Below are 19,056 nucleotides of genomic sequence, written 5' to 3' on the forward strand. Positions count from 1 at the left end.
CGGTCAGCTTTGAAGACCTTTGCTAGACTTTTGAGTTGGTTAGATTAAAAACCTTGGCTTTGACTAAAAACTAGATATTGTATCAGAGATTTTGTCTGAACTGTTAACATAAGAAAATTGATATTGACCCAGTTGTGGCACAAGACCAAACGCAGACAGACTTGATGTCATCGAGTTAAACATGGTATGACTTGTGTTCTCCGTGCTTTAGTTACATTACATGCATCATGTCTATGAAGTTGCACAAGCTGCACAATTTTATTGTATCTTCTGAGGATGTGTGTTCCATCCTTCATTTGTGAATTTGCAGTCTCTCTGTTTGGTCTTTTTTGTGAATACTGATGACTGTTTTGAAGTAAGCAATGTCCATTTGTAATGGTGGTGTATTTTACTTCTTTTTAAGCCCACTGGCTCAAACCATACCTATGAATAATATAGGCCACTGATAAACAGCATTTGCTTACATACGATACTCTCCCTGCTTTTCTCAGTGCTGGTAGGGAATTGCAGTTGAATAGCACAGTGAGATATGATCCATTGCGGCTGCATATGTAGAAAGATTCGAGTCATTTAGGTCATTATGAAGCTGTCCTTGTTCTTCCCCTCCTCTAGTGCCCTCCAGCCATTGCTGGTATTTCAGTGTGCAAAGCCGAGAGAAGCAGAACGGAGATGGCTTTCATGGAAATAGGCTTCTCTGAAGCACCGATTTGAAGATTGGAGAATAGGTAGAAAAACAGCTGTGAGTCACAGCCACGGTTTTAGTGACAGCTTTATTACAGATTTAATCAAGTATAATGGGTGTTAGGATTGAAAGGCTTTTTTTTCTCAGCCATTTCACAGACTTTTATGCGAGAAAGAAATCCCTTCCTCTGTGATAACAGGAAATTAAGTATTTCCACAATTTCTATATTGAAAGATAGATATATATTGATTTTGCCACAGTTTTTACCATAATGGAATCATTATGAAATATCCCAATCTTGATGATGTGCATGACATTATGCCATTTGGCATTTATGAATGAGCAAATCGGGGTAGCTTAGTCAACAAAAAAATGCATAATAATGTTTTAATCGTACTTAAGGAATTCAATCCACATTATATTCTGATTGGCAGCCCCCCCAGGCAATCTGTCTTTCAAGCACCTTTTTAAAATCCTATGCAGGCATATCTTGAATGAAATGTTTATGCGTCATTGACTTGGGGTAATTCAAGTGCACTTTTCACCAGAGCATCATTTTATATTTTGAATGCCCCTAGAGTCACTGATAGAACAGATAAAGTCACTGATAGAAACCGATTGGAATTTAATATTTTCTTTTATGTTATTTGTTTGTTTTAGCACTTCTATGATTGGTTAGGACAGTACTGTTGGCATGTGACTAGGTAAGGGGGCGTAAGTGCAGAACTGTAAGTTTGAGATTTTAGCCATGCAGCATTGTCTTAAAACGCTGCTTTCAAAGCACGTTGGCTGCAATGCTTTCATTAATGATTAAGCAACAAACACATCAAATCAGCACAGGGTTTGCATTTATCATGACCCTTGCATGCCACAAAGTGCTTGTGTTGTGTTTTTATTGTGATGTGAAGAAAACAATGCTCAGGCAGCCTAAACCGGAAGAAAGGACCACCTACTGTACAGGGGCGCGGCTAAGAACTGGCCGGTTGCTGCATCAGACAAGACAGGCATAATCAATGCTAGCATTTCTGGCAGCATTTAGCAGTTGTTTATTTAATATACCGTACATAAAACCTATCAGGTGGTTCTAGGTTAAAAGATCAAATTGGCTTGTGGCTGCCTATATTGATCAGCCAGATAGACTCTTATAGCTGTGTTCTAAACAAGAACTTCAGCCAGATGCCTTCCTTCCTGCTTCTATGCTTAGAGTAGGCAGCATTGACAATGATGACAATAATGGAATCATAAAGATCCTGAAGTCCTGCAGTCAGTGTTGCAACAGTGGATTAGTTGATGTTTTTGAATAAGTGTGTCAATCAGATTTTTGCTATTGTGTACTATACTGTATCATTTGTAATATGTTTTCCAAGTCTCCACACTCATATTTGAACAACTACTACCATCTCTTTTTGAGGTTGCCACACTCATAGATTCATGCATTCATACATGGTACATTCAACACTGAAACACTTGCGCTTAATACCAAGCAGAGATGAACAATTAATGATCACACACATTTCTATTCTTGTTATAATTAAAGATTTAAAGACTTACAATGGTTGGCAGAATAATGACCATTCCCTTTAAATGCTCAATAGAGAGTTATGTGGCCATTTATAATTGAAGGGTAAGCCATCGATACCCATTAGGGGGTAGTCTCTGCTCTGCAGTGCGTGTCCTCCTGGGACGGTGGCCAAACAGAAAATGGAATGGGAGTCAGCAGCAGCAGGATTATAGCAGCAGCCCATGAACTGATCTAGAATCAGTTATTTTCAGTTATTGGGGCCGTGTGTTTGATCGCCCTGTGTAGCTGATCGGGAATGTGTGTCCTGAAAGTGTTGTTAGGCAATTGCTATAGCAGCTAAACGATAGTGTCTCTAGCTATAGCCTGTAGCTACAGTAAAAGGGAGCTATACTACTACTAGGCTACAGGGTGTGACCAAAGTCCTTATAGGCATGTCCCGCCACTTGCCAACCATCTTGGTAATACACTTCCAGTTAATTACGCTAAGCTAGGCTAACAGCTAGGCTAGGTCTTTGCACGCACGGTGAAGAGAAATGTATGTTACCTCTTACCTAATAGTGGGATAGATGTCAAATATAAATGATTTCCCGTGAAGTTGCCGTGATACTTTAACATTGTGTTGATAGCTTGTAGTTTCCATGTGACTGAGCTAGAATCAGTAGCTTATGGTGGTGTAAATAGAGCCCTATGTATTGTAAGTAACCTGCAATCAGTCAGCAATATTGTATTAGTGCCTTATGTAGCAGGTCTGTGAACAGGCTTATGCTTCTGTTGTGACAGTGATCTGTGTAAGGGTCATGATGGGGTATGCTGCTAAGAACATAAGGATCTGATCGAACGGGGCACAGACATCTGAGCTAGCCTCTATAGCACCAGTAGATCTATAGATCTAATAGTAGATGGCCAAGGTCACAGCCAGAAGGCCAAGGTCACAGCCTCAATTCTGTAGAGATGCAAAGGTGTCATCTGATACCAACCCAGTGTTTTATTTATGTAAAATCAATTTGGCTTAGCATGTGTAGCTAACCTGTCTGTGCTAGCGTGACCTCTACATGAGCTTCTCATGCTCCTCTGCCATGGCATGACAGTTTAGTAGAAGTCTAATAGCAGAACAGTGCAAACACTTAGACATGAATGCTACATCCTGTCTTGATTCCGGGTCACGCACTTCACTGCTGGATGAAAGCCGCAGGAGAGTGTTGTGCTCCAAGGGTCTGCCTTAGATTGATGTGTTGAGAGTGAGGGACATGTTTTCAGCACATGAAGCATTGGACATGCAGTTTAGTTAACGCTAGAGTAAGCAAGAATAAGCTGCTCTCCTCCCCACCCTTCCTCACCACAAATACGCACACACACACCATTACACAGACACACAAACATACAGACTCTCTCCTTCACACACACACACACACACACACACACACACACACACACACACAATTACACAAACATAGACATGCAAACATAGACTCTCTCTCTCTCTCTCTCTCGCTCTCTTTCTCACACATACAGACAGACACACACACTCTCTCTCTCACACACACACACACACACACACACACACACACACACACACACACACACAGAGAGAGAGAGAAGTACAATCAACAGTCCACTAGCTGTTCTCTGATTTTGGAGGTTAGTTTGTTGGTTTAAAAAACGGCAGTGCTAATATTGTGTGCCGTGGTACCAGTGACTAGCAACCAAAGGCTCTGTGCGGACTAAAAGTGTGATACTGACACAAAGACATAACACCTCAGTATTCAGAAAATGATTTTCTATATCCTGCGAAGCTGCGTTGTTTCGATTTTTACGTGACGGTTGACAGTGCTTGACATATCATAAGGCATATAAAAGCAAACTTTGCCAATTTCTCTATCTATGTAGAATGTCTATATTGAGGACAGAATGGTCAACATTTCGAAGTTGAAGTACATTCTAGTTAGCGTACTGAGAATGCAAGTTATAAGGTAAACAGAATGGACGGAAGATGAAAACCGGACAGATTTCTGATTTAAGGAGTAAGGTGGATAGCTTCTTTTAGATGAAGAAATGAAATGTCCACTGAAACATAAAGTATTGACTCTCGGACTGGACTTTGTCCATGTGTAGGAAACTGGCCCTCAGTGTTTTGGCTCTTGAGGGTGAAACTGACCCATTTTCTGCAGTGAAACGGAGATGGAATGACATTGAAAAGGACAGAGTGGACAGATACTGTAGGTGTTCTGTGCCCACACAACAGAAACAACCATTTCTGTTAAGATTTAAGAGGTGTGTGTGTGTGTGTGTGTGTGTGTGTGTGTGTGTGTGTGTGTGTGTGTGTGTGTGTGTGTGTGTGTGTGTGTATGTGTCTGTTTCTCAAGGTGGATAGAGATAGAAAGAAAGAGACAGAGGTGTGTTTGTGGGGGGTGTGCTTCTATAGGTGTGTGTGTGTAAGTGTGTGTGTGCAGTTGCATACAGATGAGTGTATGAGCAAACACAGCACTTTCCTCACACACTGCGCTACCCCACAGACAGAACGCTGAGTCATTCTCCTGGCTTTGAGACTTTCGCCTCATGATGTCACACACCCCTTTCCCACAAGTATAGACACACACACTCACACACACACACACACACACACACACACACACACACACACACACACACACACACACACACACACACCCCTTGTATGCACAGTGTGTAAAGATTGTATGGATTGTATTAAAAAAACAAATGTATTTTTGTTTACTAGTAATCACATACTTGCATCTTTTAGGGGATGGGATGTGGTGCTTGGGAGAATGCTTCTCCTCATAGTCTCTGAGCGTTAGAATCTTGGTAACTCAGAGCATGTGACTGTGCTACTGTATAAATGATCTGTTGTGTGTGTGTGTTTAGAGTTGTTAGAAAAAACAAGTGCACACACATTTCCCACATCAGCAAGCAAGCACACACCCACTCACACATACCACACACACACACACACACACACACACACACACAGTACAGAGAGCAGGATACATCACCAAAGGCATTTCTAGAAGATGTGGTTAGTCATCTTGGAGCCCTGGAGAGGGATTAACTCATGCAGGGGCAGAAGTGCTTACACGTGAAACACACTCAAATGCACACACATACTCTCACACACACACACACACACACACACACACACACACACACACACACACACTATGTCTTTCTCTTTTTCTTTCTCTTTTTCTTTCTATTTCTCTTTCTCTTCATCTTTATCTTTCTTTTATTTATCTGTCTATCTATCTGTCTGTCTGTCTGTCTGTCTGTCTGTCTGTCTGTCTTTGACCCAGACACAACCCTCAATCACCTACAGAAATACACACACACACATGCACACACTCACACGTGTTATTGCACTGCTGGCCTGTAGGTTGCGTTATCTTTGTGGACATAAGAGACTGTTGTCGCTGTTGTCATGGAGAACAGAAGGGCGACATTACTATTACATGCCTGACAATATTCCATTTCCAGCGGAGTTTCAGCAGGAGCCACTAGTGCAGGCGAAAAAAAAGCCCCGGTCATTGACCAGCTGCTGTGGTCAGTATTGCAGCTGTTCCAATGAGCCACGCTTTAAATCTCACAAACAGACAAACACAGATCAAACAGGCTCGAGAACGGGGGCAAAATAACACGAATAAACAAACACAACTTCAAATCGAATTTTTTTTAATATTTTTTTTTTTTTTTTAATGTTGTGTCTCGTTCAAAGAGCAGATTTGGGATTACTAATAATCTGAGCTGAAAGAGAGAGGGAGATGAGCAGTGAGAGAGAGACTGAGAGTGAGGGAGGATGATGAAAAGAGAGAGAGGGCCGGATGACAGGAGCAAAATATATGAAATGATATTTGTCTCTCCAGTCTGTCTGTCAGATATGGGTGGGGTCAACCATTTCCTTCTGGTGTGTCCAGAACTCAGGACTTTTATTGTGAAGAGATTTTGCAGTGAGGACCCTTTGGGTTGTTGGCCAGCTTAAAGACTGCGGCTGTCCGCTACTGGCCGGTCCCGTCGTCAATCATCGCTCCCCCTCCCTTTCATTTCCTCCCTTTGATCACCTCCCCCTCCTCTCCCCTCTCTCTCTCTCTCTCTCTCCCTCTTTCCTCTTCAGCATCTCTCTGTTCCTCTTTTCTTCCACCAGTCGGCAGCATCGGGTCCTCCACCCCTCCTCCCTCCCTTCCTCCATCTCTCTCTATCCCCCGCTCCCCCCTCCCTCCTCTCCTTCTCCTTTGCTGTGTCTCCTCCTCCACTGGGTCATTCATGCACTGGCGTGTGTGAGCGAGCGAGCAAGCGCACACAGCCCAGCGAAAGAGAGCGAGCGAGAGAAAAAGGGAGAAAGAGAGAGAGTGAGAAAGAGAGAGCGAGAGAGAGCAAGAGAGAGAGCTCAGCAGCGGCAGAGGCAGCAGCAGCATCAGCAGCAGCGACAGCAGCAAGAAGCGGTTAGCGCTAGCCGACGGAATCTCTGCGCGTTTCCTTTTTTTTCTTCTCTTCCCCTCCTCCTCTTCTTCCTCATCCACCTCCTCTCCTCTTCCTCCTCCTTTTACCTCCTCCTCCTCCGTGCGTGTCTCTCTCTCTATCGCGCGCGCGCTCGTTCGCTCGCTCGCTCTCGGGGTTTTTTTTTTCTCCGGTCATCCCCCCCACCTCGGACCGCCCCGGCGTTCGTCCCCCTTTCGCGCGTCCTTCCCAGCATGAGCAGCAGCACCACGGCGGCAGCAGCGGACTCCACCAAGATGGAGGGATTCTGGAGCAACTGGAAGTGCCAGGGTACCGTGGGTGTGTGGTTGCTACGCATGTTGGGGGGGGGGATGCTAGTGGGCAAGTGGGGGTTGGGGGGGGGTGTAACGTGGAGTGGGTGGATGGGAGAGAAGAGAAGAGCAAGGACCAGTATAGAGATGACTGGAGAGGGAGGGAGGGAGGGAGGGAGAGAGGGAGATTTTGGGGGTTGGGGGTAGAGGATGAATACACATGTGTCAAGGCCCCAGTGTTATGGGTAGAAAAGGACAAAGAAAAGAAAGACATATCTGTCTGTCTGTGTGTGTGTGTGTGTGTGTGTGTGTGTTGATGTCTGTGTTTGTGTGTATTTGTGTCTGTTGTGTATTTAAATGGGGGTTGTATGCATGCATGTTGAGGGTAGGACTAGGGTATGGGCTGCCGAGACTCAACGGGGGCCATTTTTGTATGTTTGTGCATGTGGATATGTTGTTGTGTGTGGATGGCTGTGTTACGTCTGTTGGTGTGTGTGTGTGTGTGCGTCTTCCGACCCTTTTTTGTGCATGGTGGCCGATGTCGTCAACACCACAGCCATGACAGACAGATAAACAGGCCACGGAGGGGCTGCTCTTTCAGGTCCCAGACACGCCCTTTCCATCCTCATCCTCCAGACTCTCCATCCTTCTCGTCATCCCCCTCTCTGTCTTTCTCTCTCTGTCATCCCTTCTCCATCCCTCCATCCCCTCAAAGAGAGCATCAGATGCCGCAGAACTGGGCCTGGAAATTTGCAACAGAAAACGCAATGACGATGCAGAAAAAATTGAGATAGCAACGCAAGGCAGGATTGTGTGTGTGGTGTGTGTGTGTGTGTGTGTGTGTGTTTGTCAGTGATGTTGCACCGCTAGCTTGCTAGCGTCATCCACGCCTTAGTGCCTCTCCCTCTTTGTGTCTGGTCTGGCTGTCATTTTATTGCCATGGCGATCGGAGGAGAGAAATGTGAGCGAGAGAGATAGAGATTGAGATGGAGTGAGAGAGAGAGAGGTGGAGGGGGAGAGTGAGAGAGAGAGAGAGAAAAGGGCCGGGTGGTGGTCATGGTGACGGGGCGTGGTTGTGCTCCACTACCCGTATGTGTGTGTGTGTGTGTGTGTGTGTGCTGTGTGGGCTGCTGCTGCTGCTAGCAGCAACACTTGTGCTACTCCTGTGCAGGTTTCTTTGTTCTGGTTGCCTGGTTGTGTGTGTGTGTGTGTGTGTGTGTGTGTGTGTGTGCGTGCGCGTGTGTATTTGTGTGTAAATTTAAGTGTGTGTAGTGTGTGCATGATATGGGTGTATTCATTAGTGTACAGGACGCGACAAGGAAGGCTGTGTGTGTCTGACACATTCAGGGCTGTGTATGATAGTGTGTCTGTTTACGAGTCTGCCAGGAATCTGTTGTACCTGCAAGCATAATCTCAGGGCAAGAAGCCATGTCTCTCCCTGGGCTTGTGTCCGGTCTGCACAGTGACTCATTATGGGGACCCTAGAATGTTCTAGCGGAAGGATGCGGTGGCAGTGGTCACTTTTGTCCATTCACATGTACAGTAAGCAGAAGATGGCTGAATTTTTAAATGTCAATAAATGGAGCATTTTTTTAAAATGCTGGCATTGCTAGATTGGCAGATCCAGGAAACAGTTATTGTGTGAAAGGTCTGATTTAGAAGAAGAGGCAGTTTTGTTTACATATTGCATGTGTGAAATGTATGTGTGTGTGGGTGTGGGTGGGGGGTGGGGTGGGGTGGGGGGGATTTGCTATGAGTTTGACAATTACCATGTCATTTCATTTCTGAAGCTGGGGTTGTTATATTATACATTGTGCAACATTGTTGTGTAGTTTTGTTGTGATGAATACCTGCATATCATACAAGTTGGTTGCAGGTATTTTGGTCTTGGTTTGACAGTTTCTTTTTACATTTATTCTGAAGATTTGTTTCATCTTGTTATTGTGTTGCTCAGGCAGATCAGATGATGAGCATATGGTGGTCATATGATCACACAAAGTAAATCTGTTCAAAAACCCCAGGCTTTACTAAAGTCCTGTGCCACCATTTATGAGAACCAATGCTATGCAGAGGTATGAGAAAACATAGATGTTGGATAAAGCTCTCTGTACCATTTGCTCTTAAAATGGTGGAGAACTTCAGGCATAAAAACACAGGTTTGAGTCATGGCGGATGTTAATGTGCTTTATAGCGCGTCTTCATCATCGCTCGTTCTGTCAGGCCTTTGAAGCAGTCGCTCTGATCATGTGCTCTAGTGTGAGACACACCTCAGCATTAAGACGCCCCGAGGTAACTGTGATATCAGCACTATCTGATTCTGGCCACGGCGAGTGGAACGCGGAGGTGTGGTGGCCAAAGGGAGCGGCCATCTTGGCTCCATCATTACTTACTGTGTGTGAGAATGTAATGTACCCTACTTGGGAGCTGGCGAGAGCCAGAATGGATTCTGAGTTTGACGTCCTTTTTTATAAGTGATCTAGACCTTCCGTTTCAGATGATTTATGCCACTGGATAGATATAGTTATTTTCTTATTTCTTCAGTTGCAAAGGAGATTGCAGCTTTCCATCTTGTGCGTCCTGAGTTCTACATGGTTTAATGTGGTTAATGTGAACATTTCCATTCAACTAAATGAGAAACTTGAAATGAAAAAATGAAAATCTCCTGAATTTATAGATCTATAATTATTGATCTAGATACAGGCAACATGTCTAACAAGGTAACAAGTATTGTATAGTGCTGATATGTTCAAGTCCACTCTCACATCACCTTATTTATCCTGGCTGTTAGCTTTAGCAGAATCATTTTGGCATCTAGCTGAAGTATACAATATTAGGTCAGAGAGGAGAGGAGAGGAGAGCGAAGAAGGTGTTCTCATTGCATCAAAACTGGATCAAGCCACCCGAGTCCAGCCTGCATCAAAGGGCATCAAAAGCGCAGCAGCCAGGGAAGAGATCACAACTCCCCATCACCACACGCTGGCTCACAACTGCTAGCTGTCCCAATACCGAGGCCGTCAGTCGCAACCACAGGGGATCAGTGGTGTGTCCACTACCGCACCCCCTGATCTCTCCCCACTTATACCACTCCACATGGCTTCTCTTGCTGGGAAGACTTTCCGAGGCGAGACCGCCTGGTTTCACATGTATGTAGGGAGCGAGGAGTTGTCTGTGACTGAAACCTGATTGAGATAAAAGCAGATCTCCGTAGGGAACGTCTAACCCAGAATTGGTGTGGGGAGGGTGCCTCAAACTGGTTGACGCGCTTGCCTCGGGCCACTTCCATATTGCCGCGGATGCTGGTGAAGATAGCTCACCCATTTAGAGGAGAAAAACACCGCCTCTGTGAAAGTCTACTCTACAACACTGAAATAGGACTTTTGGGAGCCTTTGATATACAGTACAGTAGCTTTCAGGCACTGAATGTGTAGCAACGTGTTGAGGCATTGGATATAAATACAGCTTTTGAAGTACTGGATGTTTGTAGAACCAGTTTAGGTGCTAGATAGATACAGCTTTTGAAAGATTGGATGTTGATAGAACCTGTTTAGGTGCTAGATAGATATAACTTTGGAAAGATTGGATGTTGATAGAACCTGTTTAGATGCTAGATAGATAGAACTTTTGAAGTACAGCGTAGATAGAACCTATGTAGGTGCTAGATAGATACAGCTTTTGAAGTACTGGTTGTTGGTAGAACCTGTTTAGGTGCTAGATATATACCTTTTGAAGTGTTTGATGTTGGTGGAACCTGTTTGGGTTGCTGGTATGATGCTTAACAGAAACTTTTATCCAAAGCGAGGCTGTTACTTTTTGTACTGGATGTAGACAGCTTTTGATATATGGGTGGTTTTGCCTTAACAAATACTTTCTGAAAGGATTACAGTGTAGTTATTAGGGAGGTTTTAGTTGATACTGATTCATCTTATCTTCTGAGCTCAAAGACTTCCATTGGTGCGCACAGCCCTGAGCACGTGCTCAGTACCCTCAATGTCCTGAGATTGAAATCAGCTTCCCATTGGTCGAGCCGGGCGTCGGTGACGCACCAATGAGCTCATCCACACCAGCGCACTACTTCAACAGCAAGTTCCCAGCGCCCCCCCACTCCCCCCCATCACCATTCCCTGACTTCACGAGGTGTGATGTCATACTTATGTCTTTGTGTGTGTGGGCCTGCGGGCCCTGAGATTACTCAGAGCCAGAGCGACAACACTCGCCGTCATCGTCATGTCAACACATCTGTCCATCACCACACAACATTCTTCCAGTGAATCCTGTCCGTCACGTGTCACGTTGGAGTCGCACACACATACCTCACGGCTAGCTTAGTGCTGCTGCTACCACAGGTGAGGTGCACCTGTGAGTGAGATTGACTGTGTCCATTAGTATGTGTTGGCATTTTTTGAAGGCATTTCTGTTTGAAACAGACAAATATTGATATGAGACTCAAAGTCTCAGTGCTCAGATTCATCACAGGCAGATTTGTGTTTGGTGGCTGCCTCAGTTTGTCAGTTAATCTCTCCATGACCACATTTCCCCTCTCTCTTTCGTTCTCTATCTCTCTCTCTCTCTCTCTCTCCTCTTTCTCACTCTGACTTTCTCTCTCTCTCTCTCTCTCTCTCTCTCTCTCGCGCGCTGGCTCAGGTCAGTCAGTTCCTGTCAGTCTGACTGTAAGCCTCACACTCCCCCGCTCTCCCCATTCGTTAAATTGCTTCACTCCTCCATCGCTAAGCTAATCCTGACTGCATGCTAGCTGGAGTGACGGCCGTGGAAGGAAATCATCTAGTGCCTAATGTGACAGCTGTTATGATGGACGCACTCACAGACTCCTGTCATCAGCAAGGAAACTCGGTTATTTGTGTGTCCGACTACTAGCATGTTGTTAAACGACATTGTGATGTTGTGGTCATCAAAGTGAAATTAAAATGCTGTGAGGCACTGCGTTTTTGCTTCCCTCTCCATTTCGGGTGGACAGGCAGGTGGGGTGTTGGTTTTGAAATGCTCAGGTGGGGTGTTGGTTTTGAAATGCTCTGTTGGATTTATGTGGATTTTAGGCATCACCTTTTGCAATCCAGTCACTACTTCCCCACACAGGAAGCTTTTCAGCCCTGCTTTTTTTAGACATGCATATAAATCAGACACAATTGCACAACATTCTTCTTCTTTGTGCATTTGTCAGTCAGAATTTCAGAGCTAGCATTTTACCACCAAGCAAGACGGCCGTGCTAAGTGTTATAGAGGACAGGACGATGCTAGTTGCATGGGAGCCTTAGCTGTGGCTAAGCAGGGCAATGCCCCCCTCCACCCCCCCCCACCCCCCTCCCCTCTGCCTCCAGTTCGTCAGCACCTCGTTACTCCGTCTGGCAGTCAGTGTGAGCTCCTGTGCAAACGGAGCTGGAGAGAGGGAGAGGGAGAGAGAGAGAGAAACTAGAGCGAGTGGTTGCCATGGCAACTGCATCAGGGCCCATCGCTCGCTCGCTCGCTCTGCTGCTGCTACTGCACCCTCCTTTCTGTTTCCGTGGTGACCAGGCACCATTCGATGGAAGAGGGCTGCATGCCTCACCTTTTCCCCTCTCTCTCTCTCCACTCCAGATGTGTTATGTAGGATTTGCTAGCAAGTGAGGAGGATTTTATAACACGTATGTTTGTTTCAGTGTGTGTGTGTGTGTGTGTGTGTGTGTGTATGTGTGTGTGTGTTATGAGGTTCATGCGCGGTCATTGGATGGCATAAATAAGCTCATATGCTGGCGGTATGAATAATGGATGTGCAGGCTGGCTGTCGACAGACCAGCATTGCCTTCCTCTTCCTCTTCCTCTTCCTCCTCCCACTCCTCTTCCCCATTGCATAATGTGTGGCCTCGGCCGCGCCTCAAAAGAGCAAAACAAAGAGGCACCTACTGAGCATGTGCGAGAGAAGCAGGTGACACAGCACTAGGTTCTTGGACTGCCTTGTTTATATCAGGCTTTTATTAGCTTGATATGTATTTATGTGTGTTTTTTTTTTTTTTAAAGGGTTTTGACCTGAATGTACGCAAAAGGTTGCCACCCATAGCAGGTGCTATATGAGAAGAACTATGATTTTGAACATGATTTGAGAGATCTCAACAGTAGTTTGTGCTATTGCCTCTGTATAGTGTTTGTGTATGGCTAGCTATGAGGTTTGTTTTATGATTCGTCTGCGTTATACTGTATGTGAACCAATTGGTCTGCTAGCACAGAATCAGTGGTGTCATCCTGTAATCTTTGGTGAGTGTGTCGGTAGGTCTGGTGTAACGGGCGTGGTGGGGTTTGGTAGGTTTGGGCATTGGCACCGGCACATTCCGCGATAGCTCGCCACACCTCAGAGGAGAGGAGCGGGCATCGATGCTGCCAGATCACAGTTGATGCCAGGCTGTTACCATGGCCACCACGCTCTACCCCAGAGAGATCTGTTCCGAGCATCCTGAGGAGATGTGATGAGTGACAACAAAACCAGATGGAGAGAGAGAGACAGATAGAGAAAGGGAAAGAGAAAGAGAGAGACACAGAGAGAGAGAGAGAGATGAAAGGATGTGATCTAGGGATCAGACAAAAATCTAGATGGTTGCTATATCTCTGACCTGGCTTTAAATCGGTCCGTATGGTTGTCATGAAACTTCAAACTACGCTCCCATCTATTCCAAACTTCCACTTACCTGTCTGTCTGTCTCTCTGTCTGTCTGTCTGTCTGTCTGTCTGCTGTTCCTCAAGTGTGCATGTGACTGAGCCAAATATATGAGGAACAGTCTTGAAAAACCTAAACAAATAGAACAAAGAAACTTTGGAACCAATTTCCCATTTAAATGCCGTAAATGCTAAATCTATCTACTGTATCTATCTCTCTGTCTATCTCTCACTTCCTAACTCTGTGTATCTATCTATCTATCTATCTATCTATCTATCTCTCACTTTCTAAATCTATCTATCTATCTATCTATCTATCTCTCTCTCTCACTTTCTAACTCCATTTATCTATATCTATCTCTCCCTTTCTAACTCTATCTATCTATCTATCTCTCACTTTCTAACTCTATCTATCTCTCACTTTCTAGCTCTATCTATCTATCTCTCACTTTCTAACTCTATCTATCTATCCACCCACCTATCTCACCCACCTACTCATGTAACGCGTCTCTCTCCCTCTCTCCCTCTCTCTCTCTCTCTCTCTCTCCCTTCCTCTGCCGTGTGCAGCGATGGAGCTGCTGTACTGGCGGGACCTGAAGCAGTCGGGGCTGCTGTTTGGCAGCGTGCTGCTGCTGCTCTTCAGCCTGACGCAGTTCAGCGTGGTCAGCGTGGGGGCCTACCTGGCCCTCGCCGCCCTCTCCGCCACCATCAGCTTCCGCGTCTACAAGTCCGTGCTGCAGGCCGTGCAGAAGACAGACGAGGGACACCCCTTCAAGTGAGTGTTTGTGTGTGTGTGTCTGTGTGTGTGTATGCAAGGGTGTGTGGGTGTCTGTGTGTGTGTGTGTGTGTGTGTGTGTGTGTGTGTGTGTGTGTGTTTGCATATGCGTGTGTGTGTGTGTGTTTGTGTGCGCATGCAAATGTGAGTGAGTATGCATGTGTTTCGATGGATTTAGGTGCAGCAAACAGTGTGATCGTTTTTAATCAAGCCGAGAAGCTTATTAAGATTTGGCATGACTCACAGTTGTGTCATAGGTTGTGTCTTAGCAGATGTTACATAACCGTCATATTTATCATAAAAACTCTGGTACAAAAATAAATGTTTTAAAACAAAACAACCACCAGCAAGAAAGAACACTTGGATATTACTGTCTTGCATGATGTCGACTCTACAGTAGCAACTCTTAAGATAACAAAGCTTCCTAATATTGTGTGTGCGTGTTTGCGTGTGTGTGTGTGTGTGGCGTGGTTGCTGCAGGTCATATCTGGACATGGAGATCTCCCTGTCCCAGGACCAGATGCAGAGGTATGCTGAGAACGTGCAGTATTACCTCAACAGCATGCTGAAGGAGCTGCGTAGACTCTTCCTCGTACAGGACCTGGTGGATTCACTAAAGGTACGCCAGAGCCCAGTCACACTTCTGCTCAACTCCTATGAACTAGAGGATGTCAGACTCTTCATCCTTCAGGACCTGGTGGGACTCACTAAAGTTACGTCAGTGCTCAGCCAGACCCCAAGGTGTTCTCTGTTTCAAAATAGTTAAAAACCCTTTATTTTCTTGGCTTATTTTAAACCTTTTACTAAACTCTTACTGTACACGTTTCAGCAAATCTTCCTCAGGGAGTCACACCAAAGTGAGTCTTCACAGAACTCATATACAATAAGAGATGTCAGTGTACATCTGCCTACAGTACGACCCTATTACAGCTGTGGCAGTATCCTTTACCAATACTACTACTTCATCTCAGTGCTTACAGTAAATTACAGTATTAGGCCTACTGTATGTTAAACACACTCCATACAAAGGTAAGCAGATGAGAGAACAACAAGCTCAGATAGATTATAACGTCGTTGTCAGATATGTACAGGACAGGTGTCAAATTCTTTTTGCTGTAGGTTGGGGATTCCCCACAGTGGCCAATCAACAACCAAGTCAAGCTTATGTATGTAGGGCATTTCATACACAGAGGTGCAATGCACAATGTGCTTTAACATACTGTAAACAAAAGCAAACAGTAATAGCAAATAGAAACATAGAACAAAGAACAGTTTAAGAGGGAAAGATCATAATTTAAAAAGAAAACATAAAACACACATATTGCACGAGATGATGCAGGATTCAATAACAATGCACAGCCGGCTGGCAGCAGTTGCAAGCGTGACGCGTGTTGCACCCATAGATCCATAAAGGCTGTCCTTCATGGTGTCACGTGCACTTTCAGTTGCAACAACCAAATCAACAACAACAACAAGCGCGAAAAACAGCATCGGCAACAGATTCAAGATCCAATAAATGTATTGCCATGTCAACAAGTTGATAGGAATGTGTCTTGGTCCAACTCTCAGACATCAATAACATGAAGGACGGACAACAGAACAGCCTTCTAGTGCATTTCACTGGGCTTTTCAAGCACACACCTTCAGTTTCATTTCATATGGCCCACCACAACCCACACCAGAAGCCTCAACAGTGTTCTCTGGCGCCCCACATCTAACCCCCTCCACACTCGTGATGGGTTTTCTAACAACAAATTCCAACAAATACCAGCAAATTCGTAGTCATTCCTCTTCATCACTGTGATTGTCCAGTCGGCGACATAACCAGACAAAGTGCAAGCCCTTGATGTGGGCACCAACAAACACTATTCAAAATCATTAGGATGCTTAGATTCAGACATACTGTACACAGTACAGTAAGTAGAAGTTGATGTGTTTGAACCGATTTCCTGAAATGTACAATTTGGTGAAATCTACTGCGAAAGGGTTATATTTACACTTGTCCAAAAGCCAACAGCTGAGACTGGGATTATACATGTAGGCGTTGTTACTGCTCCCCTATCGACTTGAAATGCTCTGTGTCCTGTTCACCAAAAAACACTACCCACATTCACCCGCATCGTCTGCAGAGCGAGAGAGATATTTACACCTTTCGGGTTTTCCTCTCTGCAAAGCACTGACCGGTAGTCGTGTTTTTTTTGTGCCTCATTCAGTTTGCTGTTCTGATGTGGCTGTTGACTTACGTGGGAGCCCTCTTCAACGGACTCACCCTGCTCATTATGGGTAAGCTCTCGCGCCTCCTCCTGGGTCTGCAAATGGGGATGGTGAATGGAGGGAATGTATTGTTTCTTTGTGTGATACTTGGTTGGTTGCAAAAGGATTAATTGATGTTTCAGCTCAAACGTGTAGGAAGCGTTCAGTCTGAACACCTACATGCTAGACGTAGACGAACACTCAGTGAATGGTTTTCAGTGTCTGTCTAAATGGGGCTTACTGGAGGTTGTTTAAGCTCATCAGCTCGTCTCGGAAAAGACCGTGTACACACCGCAAGAGACCATTACCTTTTTATGAGAGCAGCTGAAGGAAGAACAAATAGAAGGGTCGGAGAAAGGACTGTTGTTATCCTCCAGTGTATTCATTAATTCTCCTCTCTCTCTCTCCAGCTGTGGTGTCTATGTTCTCCATGCCTGTGGTCTATGAGAAATACCAGGTAAGTGCCACACCAGCAAACACTGATACAGAATGATAAAGGCGCATCAGCCTGGGACTCAATTTGGACCTCTTGTTCACTAACACTGTACTGTACCTCTGTCTTTTTTCCCCCAATAGGCACAGATTGACCAGTACCTTGGCCTAATAAGGACTCAGGTCAACTCTGTAGTTGGGAAGTAAGTAGTCGATAGCCTTGACTCATACTTCATGGCACATGTACTCCATGCTCTTTTGATTCGCCCTTCCAGTAGTTGGGGAGTTAGTGGATCGGAGCTTAGTATAGTAGTATGATAGTAATAGTATGTTTTTTCAAATCTTTTTACCTGAGTATTTGTATCTGCAGGATTCAGGAGAAGATCCCAGGGGCCAAGCGAAAGGCCGAGTAGGCTTCTAAAGCCACTGGAGAGGCCCGGTGCCCCCTGTCGCTCACGCCCTCCCCATTCAGGAGAAGGCTGAACGACCGGAGAGCTCCCGTACACAAACAAACGCACGCTCACACAGACAGATATATACACAAAACATATGCGCACACACACACACACACACACACACACACACACACACACACACCAGAGAAGTGCATACCTACACTCATACATACATGCGCAGATATAAACAACACACCATGCACCACATGGTCACTGGAACATAGTCTTATTTCGTGTGCACTGTGGTGTTTAGAAGCTGAAGCCACGCTGTAAAGGAGAAGTCCCCACCCCTGCTGTCCGTCATAACGATAGTGTCAAAACAGCGCCCTCTGTTGCTCATGTCAAGCACTAAGATCTAGTCAGAAAAAAAAAATACTTAAAAAAAAAACATTAACAATGTTAAACCATGTAAAATGAAATTTAAAAAAAAAACAGAACTAGATGTGTTTTTTTTTTGTGTCGCTTTATTAAGTGCATGAAGTCAAGAGTCTGAACAAAAGAAAAAAATACCTTTCCTTTCTGTTCTTTTTTCATCCTTTCCCTCCTTTCTTCCGCTCCTGTCCCAGCTGTGCTGAAGGCGTTTCTTAGTAGTGTGTGAAGGATCTCTCCAGCTTTAGTGCTCTCCTGTGATAGTCTCTTCTTCTTCAAAGAAAAAAATAAATAAACAACAAAAAAAAAAACTAAAGAAATCATGAAATTGAAAAAAGCTTATTGTTGCCGGGGCAACGGGTGGGGCTTCTCTTCTATCGATATACCTGTAAACATATGAATACACAGCTTGACTCTTGGACCTTTTTTTTTTCTTTCGTTGTGTTGTCTGGCACAAAAAAAGCGACTATATATAGCAATGTTTGGATTAGGTATGGTAAACTCGTATAGCGTTTGTTCTTTTGTATAACTCTTTAAGAAACTACACCGACTCATGTTTTTAGGTACCGTCATCAAATACCACTTCTTTTAAAAAAACAAAACTGCGAGAAAGAGAGACGGGAGGAAGCTCTAGCGAGTGACGGCCAGCTTGTTGAACCTGTCCAACTTTGTACTCTGTTTCAGTGTAGTTCTTTATTTTTTCTTTGTTTTTTCTTCTTAGCCATGGACTCTTAACTATTTGCACTTAAGATGTAACCATTAATGAATGCGAAAATAAATGTTCTTAAATGTACATCGGGTTTGTTGCCTCCCTCTTTACACTTCATATCACATAGGAGATAGAGAGTGTGTATGTGTGTGTGTGTGTGTGTGTGTGTGTGTGTGTGTGTGTGTGTGTGTGTGTGTGTGTGTGTGTGTGTGTGTGTGTGTGTGTGTGTGTGTGTGTGTGTATGAATGTGTGTGTATGTTCACATTTCTGACTTTTAGAATGCACAATGTTCCAAGTATTTAAGGACAATAGATTTAACTCCACTGGAAAAGGGTATGAAATTGCCAGTGGGGCACCACTTTATTAACAGAGGATACAATATTTAGACTGTAACAAGCGTGACGTGCACACAGATAAGTAACTCTTATTTCTTACCCTTTATTCAGTAGTCTTAATGTGTACA

General features: G+C 44.6%; 1 protein-coding gene across 4 annotated transcripts in view; it reads left to right on the top strand.

The window, feature by feature from the left end:
- Window positions 1-18,677, top strand: part of rtn1b (reticulon 1b) — a 54,515-nt gene extending 35,838 nt beyond the window's left edge. For 2 of the 4 annotated variants that reach the window (XM_062550560.1, XM_062550561.1), the window contains exons 4-9: window positions 14,168-14,375; window positions 14,856-14,994; window positions 16,589-16,658; window positions 17,039-17,085; window positions 17,205-17,263; window positions 17,431-18,677. In XM_062550560.1, coding sequence (XP_062406544.1) covers window positions 14,168-14,375; window positions 14,856-14,994; window positions 16,589-16,658; window positions 17,039-17,085; window positions 17,205-17,263; window positions 17,431-17,473 — 566 coding nt within the window. In that variant the 3' untranslated portion in view covers window positions 17,474-18,677. Of the gene's footprint in view, window positions 1-6,443; window positions 6,990-14,167; window positions 14,376-14,855; window positions 14,995-16,588; window positions 16,659-17,038; window positions 17,086-17,204; window positions 17,264-17,430 lie in introns of those variants that run through there. The other 2 variants (XM_062550562.1, XM_062550563.1) reach the window with 2 other exon arrangements.
- Window positions 18,678-19,056: the final 379 nt, after the last annotated feature.

Source organism: Sardina pilchardus, chromosome 12, assembly GCF_963854185.1.
Source record: "Sardina pilchardus chromosome 12, fSarPil1.1, whole genome shotgun sequence".
NCBI classification, from domain to species: domain Eukaryota; kingdom Metazoa; phylum Chordata; class Actinopteri; order Clupeiformes; family Clupeidae; genus Sardina; species Sardina pilchardus.